At 36.6% G+C, this 12,543-nt stretch overlaps 1 protein-coding gene across 3 annotated transcripts in view; it reads left to right on the top strand.

Annotated features, from left to right (window-relative positions):
* Positions 1-12,543, top strand: part of Smc5 (structural maintenance of chromosomes 5) — a 64,634-nt gene that overhangs the window by 19,123 nt on the left and 32,968 nt on the right. For 2 of the 3 annotated variants that reach the window (NM_001438179.1, NM_001438178.1), the window contains 3 exon segments: positions 4,820-5,075; positions 6,376-6,530; positions 10,652-10,765. In NM_001438179.1, coding sequence (NP_001425108.1) covers positions 4,820-5,075; positions 6,376-6,530; positions 10,652-10,765 — 525 coding nt within the window. 3 annotated transcript variants of the gene reach the window in all.

Below are 12,543 nucleotides of genomic sequence, written 5' to 3'. Positions count from 1 at the left end.
GCAAGGTCACTAAGTGTAGCCTTCATGACTAGAACTGCTCTTTAATGTTAAAAAGTGTATTTATTTATTTATGTACCACAGCACATGTGTGGAAGTCAGAAATAAACCTTGGAAGTTGGTTGTCTCCTACCATATGGGTCGTTAAGTGTGGTATCTTTCCCCACAGAGCCCTTGGTTTTCAATCCAGTTTATTAGACTCTAGTCTTTGGATTGAGGAATTGACACCATTAGATTCAGTTTTTATTATTGGAAGGCCTGTACCCCATTTTGTTGATTTTGTGTGGTTGGTGTTTTCCTGTTACTCCTTTATTTACCTGCTGTTCTGTTGTGGCATAGGCTCTTCTGTAGCACTGTGGACATGTGGTCTCTCTCTTCTGTAGCACTGTGGATATGTTGTCTCTCTTTGTGGTCTGAAGAATTCCTTTAAGTATCATCTCTGGGGCAGTTTAGTCATAAATTCATTTAGCCTTTTGTTGTTGTTTTGTTTGTTTTGTTGGAAGCTTCTCTTTTTCCTTGAAATATGTTTCATATTTTACGTTTTGGCAAATCAGTTTGTTTTGCTTAATTGTCAAATTTATGTATGTATAATCTTGTGCCCTACGGTACGGTATCTAGAGGCCGTAGTAACTAACATCCATGTGTTAGTTCAGGGAGCGTTATGTTGTATTGGTTCCAGTTTTTCCTCCAGTTCTCTCCTTAGTGTCCTTCCAGTTTTATTGCTTTCCAGTTTTATTTTCCTTTTTTTCTTTCTTTCCTTCCGCTGCTTGATGTGGTTTCATTTTGTGATCATTCTCCTTTCATCACTGCTTGAGCGCTGCCTTACATATTTTGATATGTTGTAATTTGATTTTCATTCAGTTCAATGTATACTTTATTCTGTTTGCCAATTTTCTTAGGATTAAAATTCATTTAATCTATTTGCCATTTAATAAACTTATAAATACTTTCTTTGACAATGTTAACTAATCTGTAAGCACTCTTGTATATCCTGGTGTTTGTGCACATGTGGATGCTGGTATACATGTGTCACAGTGTGCATGTAGAGGTGAGAAAACATCAGGAGTCAGCCCTCACCTTTTACCTTGTTCAAGACCAGCCTTTGTGGTGGGCCTTTGTATATGCTAAACTGAATAACCCTTGAACGGCTTCAGTAGGAACACTGGGATTACAGAAATTCAGGTTTTATGTGGGTTCTAGGCTTCAGTCTTAGATTTCTGTTGTTGTGATAAAGACCATGACCAAAAGCAAATAGGGGAATAAAAGGTTTATTATCATTGGGGAATGAAGGCCACAATACATCACTGAGGCAAGTCAGGGCAGGACTCTAGGCAAGAACCTAGAGACTGAAGTAATACCCATGAGGATCTCTGCTTACCGGCCTGTTCCTCATGGTTTTCTCAGCCTGCTTTCTTAAAAATCCCAGAATCACCTGCCCTGGGATGGTGCTGCCCCCACTGGCCTGTGCCCTCCCACACCGGTCATGCACCAAGAAATCAGTACGCAATCACATACAGGCCAGGTCATGGAAACATTTTCTCAATTAAGGTTCTTATTCCCCGATAATGCTAACATTGACAAAAACTAATCAGCACAGGATCTAAACTCAGGTCCTCACACTTGCATGGCAAGTGCTTTACTCTCTGAGCCACCACCCAGCCATTTATATAGGTTTTGGTTTGGTTTGGTTTGGTGTAGCCATATACTTTTTTATTTCTCTTGGGAAATTTTCAAGAAGTGTGTTTATCTTTGATTATATTTTCTAAGACATTTGATAATTATAATAGTGATTGAGAAAGCATGGCTTGGAATTATTTTTAAAAGTCTTTCATAATAAATAATTTGAAAAGCTCTTCTGAAGAAGTCTTAGAGGTGTTAGATTTAGATATTTATAGGAACTTTTACATTGTGGAATATGAAAACTACAGATGTGATTAGTTTAAGACAAAAGGAAGTACTCTAATTTTAAACTATTCTCCTAATGGAGTGTAGGTCAAGGACATGAGCTGACTTAATCGAGGAAGACAGCCTCAAGGCTTGAGAGTGGTGGAAATGAGAGGAATTTGAATGTGTTAAAATTTGAATGTGTTAATGGTAAAAGTCTTGGCTGCCATTTTTGTGATGACTATAAAGTTAAAATGAGACCAGTTTTTCAGGGTGCCTTACATTATTTCAGTTTTTTAGATACAGCAGAAATATGCTTAGAATTAAGTTTATTCTTTCCCAGTGTGGCATGAGTTAAGGATCAGTGGGTCTTAGCAAGGGAGTGAATGACTGGCATGTTATGGAATATAGTTGACTAAAGAAATAAAGGAAAAAGTGGATTGAGATGATAGAAAGTAGGTCAGTAGACTACAGCACCTGGTGGACTTTCTTAAGGAATAGGAAGAATTGAAATACCAGGCTGAGCAGAGTGGACAGAAGGAAGGAACTATCAAAGAATACGTTTGCAGAGAAACAGTTTCAGAAGCTGTATGATTTCTTTTGGTGATTTACATTGGTGATAGTAAAAGGAAAATATCTTGGAAGTTAAAGAAGAAAAGAAACACAGAGACCAAAAAGATTGATTTTCTGTGTTTAGATTGAAGTCACCTGACCACAGGCATAATGGTGGATTAAAGAAGACAGTAGTGAATCAGGTGCCAGAGTCATCGGTCTGTAAGTAGTGAAGGAGGACTTTGATGGAAGTAGGCAGTTCACAACAGGATGATGGGTAGCAAAGTCTCATCCCATGCTATTAAGAGAATCTGAAACAGTGCATTAAAAGAGGAAGGACACATTGCCAGGAGGGGACCTCTGCCCTTGGCTCTAAACCTAAATCAAAGGTTTATGTCCAGTCAGTACTGAAGAGAGCTCACTACAGAAGTATCTTCCAGAAATACCCATATTTCACCTAGAGTAACAAAATACATTCAGAGAGATCACGCAACACAAGAGCAGTGTCTAGCACAACCTGGGGAGGTGAGGTTTTAAATGTGCTCAAGTTGAGCATCAGTACCAGTGATGGTGGGACTGGGGGGACTGTTGGTGATAGTGATAGTCTGCTGGATGAGGGTCGCAAATGTGTCAGAGGTGAGAGCATGGAGTCAGGAACTGAGGGGTCATTGATGGGTTTCTGTTTTTTAAAGTCCAAGGTAAAGACCATCTTTTGGCAATCTTTTTTGTTAATCCACTGAATTTTCTTTCTTTTCTTTTGTAATACTATGATGCTGGAAGTACAAAGTACTTGTCTGATCTGTCTCTTTCTCTGTGGACTTGGACGTTCTCATGTGTTTGGTGCCAGCTTGTTCTCATACTCTGACCTGCTGCTCACTCTCCTGAATGGTTTTGTGGGTTTCATGGATGAGCATTGATTTCTTGTCTATTTCTTTAATATTCTCTCTCTCTCTCTCTCTCTTCCTCTCTCTCTCTCTTTCTCTCTCTCTCTCTCTCTCTCTCTCTCTCTCTGTGTTTGTATATACATAAAAATTCTGTTAATTTTATTTTCTCTGTGTTTGATATAGAAGACAGGATTTGACATATATTTAATTTCTGGATAGTGCCAAATTTGAATTTGAAAGAAATTTCTAACAATAGAGAATTAAAATGTGGTGCAAAATTTAAATTTTCAGAAAGAAATTCCATACAATAGGGAACTAAAATGTGGAGCTTTCATATGACAAAATATGATACTGGTGTACAATTTTTTTTTTGCAAGAATATATGGGGGACGGTAGTAACAATGTCAGTGAAGCTTGAGTGGTCCCATTTAATAAAAGTGTTTTATAAATAAGATGAAAGTAGGCATTGAAGAAGTGTAAAGTTTAAAGACATTCCGCTATAAGTTATTTTTATTTGTTCTAAGTATTTTTCATATTCTTGATCAATTTATTATCATTTGTAATGGAAAAGAAAAAATATGACTTAACAATAAAACTGACTAGCAGCATATGCATTGTGCTAACTTAATACAACATTAAAGTTATAAAAGCAAATTAAATATATATATATGTGTGTGTATCTTTTTTTTTTTTTTAGGTTTATTTTTTAATGTATATGGGTTTTCTTGCCTTTGTATACCATATATGTTCCTAATGGTTCAGAGACCTAGAAGAGGGCCCTGGATTCCCCTGAGATTGTTACAAATGGTTGTGAATTGCCATGTGGGTGCTAGGAATCAAACCCTGGTCCTTCAAAAGCGCTCTTAACCACTGAGTCATTCCTCCAGTAACCTGTCCGTGTATGTCTTAAAGAAAACAATGTTTTTGATAAACTATGATTTTGATTAAATTCTGTTGACAACAGGTAGCCAGCTAATATATTTTATTTTTAAAATAATTTATTCTGGATTAGAAGTCAAAAGTTTAAATATAAACTTTCAGTGTTAACCTGAAGTGTTGGTAGAAAATAATTTGTTTAAGTTTAAATTTTGGCCGTATGGTATATATTTTTTGTAATTATTTCTGCATCTGACTGTGCCTTACATGTTTTTGTTTGCCAAGCATTTTAACTAACCATATGTTAAGTTGCTGTTTAGTACTTTTGATATACTTAGGAATGAATAAAATTACTGGTAGTTGACTGGGTAGTAATCTGCTAATATACCTCTTAAAGAGAGGAGTGCTCATGGGACGCCTGCATTCATACGTGCGTGGGTATGTGTGTTTGTGTGTGTGTGCGTGTAAGGTTCTGATGTATGTGATGATTCTTACGGCCCAGCTCCAGGTTTTCCGTGTGCTAGATTAGTCAGCTCTTCCAGTGAGCAGCATGCCCTTGTCCTAGGCAACTTAAAACCCAGATAGACTGGAAGAAAACAAGTGCTAACCTACGTTTGCTTTGTTAGATTAAGGAACTTCAGCAAGCATTAACAGTCAAGCAGAATGAGGAGCAGGACCGGCAGAAGAGAATAAGTAACACCCGCAAGATGATAGAAGACTTGCAGAATGAGCTCAGGACTGCAGAAAACTGCGAGAACCTTCAGCCTCAGATTGATGCCATCACAAATGATCTAAGGCGTGTTCAAGAGGAGAAGGCATTATGTGAAGGCGAGATCATTGATAAACAGAGAGAAAAGGAAATGCTGGAGAAGCAGAAACGGAGTAAGTTTCCTGGGGCAAAAAATAGTGAAATGGGGACTTGCTTAATTCCTCTGACTTTCACCCCCTCATACTGATTTACCTTTGATCCATTTTAATCTGTTTATCTGAGTGCTGCATACACACAGTTGAAAGACCCACTCTTACGTCCTAACAGTGTTAGTAGTGCTGGTATTTGTTATTCTAATAGTTACTGGTATTGAGTAAACATCTTCCTGCTTAGGAACTGCTAATACAGTATGCCACCTTTGCTTTCGGTTGTCATATCTAAAGTTAGATTGAGGAACATGATTGTACTTCTTAGCAATTAGACTTCTAAACTTATTTACAACCAGGTACATTATAATTGAGTTGCCTTTTAAAGGTTTAATTTGCCTTTTTAAGAAAATGCCATCTGTTGTAGTGTATCTTTAAAGTAAAAACAAGTTTTTATGATTTATGTAGCAGGGTATACATTCACCACTAGACACACATGGAGGTCATACAATCTTTTGGAGTTGGTTTTGTCTTCTTAGCCACTGTGGGATCTGAGGATCAACCTTAGGTTAGAAGGCTTGTGGAATAAGCACTCTCATCCCCTAAGCTGCCTCCTCACGAGTCTAACATCTTCTTAAATTTGGAAAGAGAAAAATTCAACTATTTTTTTTAATTCTGCATCTTGCTGTTCTGCTTCCGTCTAACCAGATCGCTTCCAAGGCCTTCTCTATGTCGGCATCTGGGACCTGTCTCATTCTTCTCCTTCACTGACTAAATCTATTCCTGGACTCCGTTATCTCCTCCACCCACCTTCTCTTTATTTTTCTTAGATTTGTAGATAACTTTTTTTTTTTTTTTTGCAAACCTTTTTTTTTTCCCCAGAGCTGGGGACCGAACCCAGGGCCTTGTGCTTGCTAGGCAAGCGCTTTACCACTGAGCTAAATCCCCAACCCCTGTAGATAACTTTTTAAGAAGAAATATTGAAGATTAATTTCAGTGTTTTTGTATTACTTAAGAACATTTTAAATTTAGTATCTCTCTTTATTGATTTTGTAATAAATTCACTTCCACATCAAAGTGATTATTCTCTGAAGAAGACAAAACACTCGTGCCCCTTGCCACTGTCTTCTTTTTTTCTATTTCCAGGTGTCCTGCTTTTCAGTAGCTTCAGGACACTTTTTATCTGAGGTGCTAAGTAATTTTAGAAAGACTTTGAAATGTTTGTCCTGAGTGATATTTATAACCCTTATATTTAAGATATTCTGTATTGTTTACAAGTTTTATACAAATGCTTTCATAGAAGTGATACTTCTCTTTCCATTTACAGGTGTGAGTGATCATATCACACGTTTTGACAATCTTATGAATCAGAAGGAAGATAAGCTGAGACAGAGGTACCGGGATACGTACGATGCAGTCTTGTGGCTGAGAAATAACAGAGACAGGTTTAAACAAAGAGTCTGTGAGCCCATAATGCTCACGGTAAGAAATTTTATTCATTTTGTAACATCCGTTAGTTTTTATATTAGGGTTATTGTAAATTTTTTTTTTGGTATAAGAAACCTTATTCTTGTTAAGACCTTGGTTTTCTTCATTGCATTTGTAATCACCATGGGGTTGAATCCATAGATAAGCTTTCTGAAGTGCGCTTGAGCTATTGTGGTTTATAAACTGATTTTTTTTCTAGAAAGCAGTTGAAAACTAGGGGACCAGAGAGATGATTCACTCTATGCAGTACTGCCATGCAACCATGAAAACCTTAGGTTAGTTATCAAAACTTACATAAAGTGAGGGGGAAAGATGGTGAGGAGGCAGACAGGATCTCTGGCCAACCGGTATAGCTTAATTTACAGCTCCAGATTCAGTGATACCCTCTCTCAAACCAGATAAATTGGAGTCAGATTAAGGGAAGCACCTGACATCAGCCTTTGGCATACATATACATAAATACACACACACAGGTATACATGCCCTATAAAAAGATAGGAAACTGGATATTTTCTAACTAAGACCATATATAAAATAAGGTTGCTTGACTAGGTTTTAGGTTATAGTATTAGATTAAAAACTACGTAAGAAGTGGTAAACTGCTATAAAAATGTTAATAAGGGATGCTTGACAAGATAAGCAAGAAAATTATCTATATTAAAAGATCACTCTGAGGATTTTGTGAATGAAGCAAGTAATTAATATAAAATAATTGATAGACTGGGTCATCAAAAAGCTATAGCAATTTAGTGAAGTTTGGTCATGAATTTAATGGGATAATTTCTATCAAACTCTCAGGTGATTAGTTTGGCTTTATAAAGGGATATAAGAATAAGGAAACACATTTCGTTTTTCAACATTTATTTATTTTGAGTGCTTTAACTGCATGTACACCTGCAGACCAGAAGAGGGCATCAGATCTCATTACAGATGGTTGTGAGCCACCATGTGCTTGTCAGGAATTGAACTCAGGACTTCTGGAAGAGCAGCTGGTGCTCCTAACTGCTGAGCCATCTGTCCAGCCCCAGAAAACACTTAATAGTGATATACTAGATACAAATACACAAGATTAGAATTCCCCAAATAACCTAAGAATTGTTTTAACTAGATATTTTTTCTTTGGTAATAATAGATCTTTGTAGAAGTCATGACAAGGTCTATTTTCTCTTAACATTTACTTTATTAATAATAGCATCGATTTAGCTCTTATTACATGTTAATATTAGTAAGATTCATATTTGTAGTATTTCTTTTCTTCACAGTTATATGTGCCTATAATCTCAGTTCTCGAGCAGCTAAGACAAGAGGATTAAGAGTTTGATGCTGTAACCTCGGCTACATAACAAGTTACATTCTAGCCTGGATAACATAGTAGAACCCTGTCCTCTAAAACTGAACAGAAACAACATCAAAGAGAACCTTTTGTTCCAAAATTAAGAGGAGAATTTATATTTAGTATATTCACGTTGTTTTGATCTAATAAGGACTGAAAAAAAATCCTTGCTATAAGTTATACTGCAAATAAAGTATTTGCTCATTTAAAAAAAAAACCAACAACCTCAGTAATAGTTCAGAACTTAATCAGGTTTGCCATCTCATTGTCTAACTGGCCCATCACCAGGTCATATCACTAGCTAGCGTATATTTATACCTGGGAATTTAAAACAAGTTGCACTCTACTTCCTTCCAGTCAGTTTTCACCTTCTAACTTCTCCTTCCATCCAGATCTTTATGTATATTTACCTAACCCTTCAGTTATACTTGAAAATGAATCCCTAGCTTGTCAAAGTTCCAGTTCCATCATTTATTTCTAACAACTCCAGTCTAGAACTGGAAAGTGTAGAAAAGAGTTATAGATATTATTTTTAATTATCATAGAATATTTATAATCACAATTATACCTTATATTAACATAATTAATGTGCATAAGGAAGAAAATTTATAAAGATATTGGTATGTAAGATAAATCACCTCTTATTTTCATAGTGGAATATAGTACAACCATTTATACTGTTGTGGAGTCTGAGGTGATAATTCATTTGGTAAAGTGCTTGCAGAAACTGAATTTGATCCCCCAGAGCCCGGTGCAAAAGCAGCCATGGGGGTGTGCTTACAATCCTAGCAGTAGGGGAGTGGAAGCAGTGCGATCTCTGGGGTTCTCTGCCAGCCACTCTAGTTTTCTTAGTGAGTACCAGGCCAACAGGAGATCTTGTTTCGAAAAGAAGATGGATGGCATCTGAGGGGCAAAGATAATTGTCCTCTGACTTCCACTGACATACGTATATGTGAACCTGCACATATAAATACACATACAAACAGAGCTATAGGTTAGGGCTATAAAGAAGAATGAGTAATATGTGACACTTAATGAACTATAAAACAGGTTAAATAGGGCATATAGAAATTTTTCATTTAAAAATTGTAAAACAGGGAATTACATTAACCGGGTGATCTGAAGATGTGTATGTCTACTGTACTTGCCAGTCTGTATCTTACCACTTTATAAAGGTGTAACTGTAAAATTCTTTGACAAATATTATTTCTATTGAATAACAGAAAGAACAGAGCAGTATTCTAAGAAACAGAAAGCTAAAGAACCAATATGTTACATTAATTTTACTTGAGGATATGTATTATGCCTTGGAAAAGAAAAGATAAATCATTCACTTTTAGAATGTCACAAGTTGGGTAATAACCAAAATAAATATTTGTGAGATTTCAAAAATGTAATGGCTATGTCATGAACTGTCTACACAAGATGAAGGCTTTTAGTGCTCAAATGGAAAGATATGTCTAATAAATTTCACCCTGGCAAAACATGAGATCCAAGTTCTATACTGGTTAATCCATAGCAACTTTTATCCATTCTGGAAGTTGAAGTGGACATCAGCTTACATTTTCTTTAGTTTGCACTTTTTACCATAAGGTAATTAAATGTGAAAAAAAGTGAAATGACAAACACCAGATGTTTGTAGTATATGTACTTGGATAATCATTTTATAGTGTTTGATGTCTGCATCCCCATTTTTCTACACTTAATATTTTCTAGAGAATAGTATTGGTCAGTGTTTGTATGACAACCCTTTTGTTTTTAAAGAACGTACTTTTTTATTGAGCTGTATTGGAAATTGACTCTAGGGTCTAATGCATAGTAAACAAGTGCTCTCCAACTGAGCCATGGAGAGACCAGAGTTCTAGTTAAAAATAGCATGGTTCACATGGTGGCTCACAACCATCTGTATTGGGATCCAATGCCCTCTTCTGGTGTGTCTGAGGAGAGCAACAGTGTACTCGCATCCATAAGATAAACAAATAAACCTTTAAAAAAAAAATAGCCTGGTTCATGGTATAGCATCCTATGTAAATACCTTGTCGTTCATCAAACTCTCCTGTAAAATCTAATAGGCAGTACTTTCTAGTGCCATTGTTAATGACAACTGTATGAGGGCTTTTCATTTTGCTTATTCGTGATAATAAAGACAGTATTCTTGAAAGAGTTCTCTTAACTATCTTAATATCTCCCATAGGATTACTATGGGAGTACTGTCTAATTAGTAAATATCTTTTAAACACATTAGTACAATTGTGTATGGTGGTACTTGCCTGTAATACCAGCACCTGTGAGGTTGATGTGGGGACAGCACAAGCCACTTAATGAGTTGAGGTACAATTTCATAGTAGAGAAACCCAAATATCCCAAATAAATTTATTTATGTTGGAGCGATGCAAACCTTTGACTTCTCAAAGGCTCTGATAGCTAATTTCCATGATAAGTTTTTCCATGAGTCTAAGGAAGGCTTTGTTATGGTTTTGTACCAAATAGAATAGGAAATTTATGTCAAGATTGAGAAAAATATGAAGTTTGGGGAAAATGAGAACTGTTTGTATTTGTATTCTGGTTACGTGATTTAACCAGAAGGATACTAAAGCTGTTCCTACGAAAATTTAAAGCTCATTGTAGAGCAGATCCTCATGCATATGGTTCTGAGTAGCAAACGGAATGTTTTGAAATTACTTAACAGTAAATTTATTCTAATTAAATAGAATCCAAGATATATGTGTATGCATTCTTAATAATCAGTGCATTTCAGGAAAACTAATTTCTTTTTTTATAGATTAATATGAAAGATAATAAAAATGCAAAATATGTTGAAAATCATATTTCATCAAATGACTTAAGAGCCTTTGTGTTTGAAAGTCAAGAAGATATGGAGATTTTCCTCAGAGAGGCAAGTACTAATCAGTAATACACTGTGACTGACCGGGCACCTTCTGATTGTCTCCTTTTTGGGTTTGTAGTTTCTGTGTGTTTTCTGAAATAATATCTTCTTTTTTATCATCAATACACTTACTCTTTTATGTTAAAAAACACAAAAGAAATTTTAGAATGTTAATCTGTCAATCACAAATGAAACTCCTCCATTCTACTGTCTAAGTGTTTTACCTTTTGCTCTGCGTGTGTGTGTGGGGGGGGGGGTTGGGTTTGGATTTTTTGGTGGTGGTGTTACTGCTTTGGTTTAGTTTGGGTTCTTTTTGGAGTGGGGGTGGGTTTTTGGGTTCTTTGTTTTGTTTTGAGACCAAATTTTTTACTCACCAAGAACTCATCAGTTAGGGTAGAGAAGTCTGAAAGGTCTGCCCATCTCCACCTCCCCAGCACTAGAATTGCAAGTGTTCAGCTCTATCTCCCACCCCTTTATTTGTTCTATGGGGCTCACTCATGTTCTTGTGCTTACGAGGCCCACATTTTACCATAAACACTCTCCCCAGCCCAATGTATGTGTTACATATCTTTTGTTAAATGTTTGCTTTCTGGTCTCTTTAGTTTCTGTTGCTGTGAGATCATGACCTCAGCAACTCTTTTAAAGACATTTAACTGGGATTGGTCAGAGGTTTAGTCCATTATCATCATTGCAGAAAGCACAGTAGTACACAGGCAGGTACTGTGGTAGCTGAATGTTCTAAATCTGGATCAGCAAGCAGCAGAAAGAGAGTGACATTGGGTCTGGCTCGAGCATTTGAAACCTCCAAGCCTACCTCCAGTGACCTATTTCTCCAGCAAATCCATAACTACTGCAACAAGGCCATACTTGTAAAGCCATCCACTAAGCATTCAAATATCTGAGCCTATAGGGGCCAATCTTATTCCAACCATCCCACGGCCTTTAACTATTCAAAATGGAGTTCTAAAATTCACTTTGAATTGTTTATATATTAAGATTCAGTGAGAAGGTGTTCTGGTTTGTTTGTGAAGTAGTTCTTGCTTTGTATTTAGGCAGGCCTTGAACTCCAAAGATCCTCTTGCTTCAGCCTCTCCCGAAGTGTTTGGAACTACAGGCATGCATCACTGAGCCCCTCCAACTTTTGTTTCTCGTATATCTCAAAGTTAACTTCATTGAGTAATTTTTTTTCAAATTTTTGCTTAAAAAATTATGCAACAATAAAAGAAATAAAGGAAAAATTATACAGTATATTTTAATAATATTTATACTGTCCCCAGTTCTTCCCAAATCCTCTCCATCCAACTTCCTGTTCTCTCTTAGCAAACAAAAAGGGGCTGGACAAACGGGTAAAATAGAAGGAAAAAAATCAATAAGACCAAAAAAAAAAAAAAAAGCCAGAAACAACTGATTTATCATTTCCTAGCAAGTACCAATTGCAAGTAGCTTCTTGGTTAGGGGTAGAACTTTATGCCGTTTTCCCTGTTCTCTGCTGGGATTTTGATTGGTTTGAGCCTGGGCAGGGCCCCTGTGCTGACACAGTCTTGGAGTTCATATGTGTATCAGTCAGTCCTCTGGGGTCTAGAAGACACTGTTTCCTTGGAGTCATTCATCACCTCTGGCTCTTAAAATCTTTCCATTCCTTCTCTGTGTCCATCCCTAAGCCTTGAGTCAGGGAGGAGTTTGTGATAAACTTTGGGCTAAGTGCTTCAACATCTGTCACTCTGCGCACATTGTCCTGTTTCTTTGTTAATTACCAAATACTGCAGGAGGCAGCATCTCTGACGAGG

The sequence above is a fragment of the Rattus norvegicus genome, chromosome 1, assembly GCF_021556685.1.
Source record: "Rattus norvegicus strain SHRSP/BbbUtx chromosome 1, alternate assembly SHRSP_T2T, whole genome shotgun sequence".
NCBI lineage: Eukaryota > Metazoa > Chordata > Mammalia > Rodentia > Muridae > Rattus > Rattus norvegicus.
This window is presented reverse-complemented; position numbering and strand designations above follow the sequence as displayed.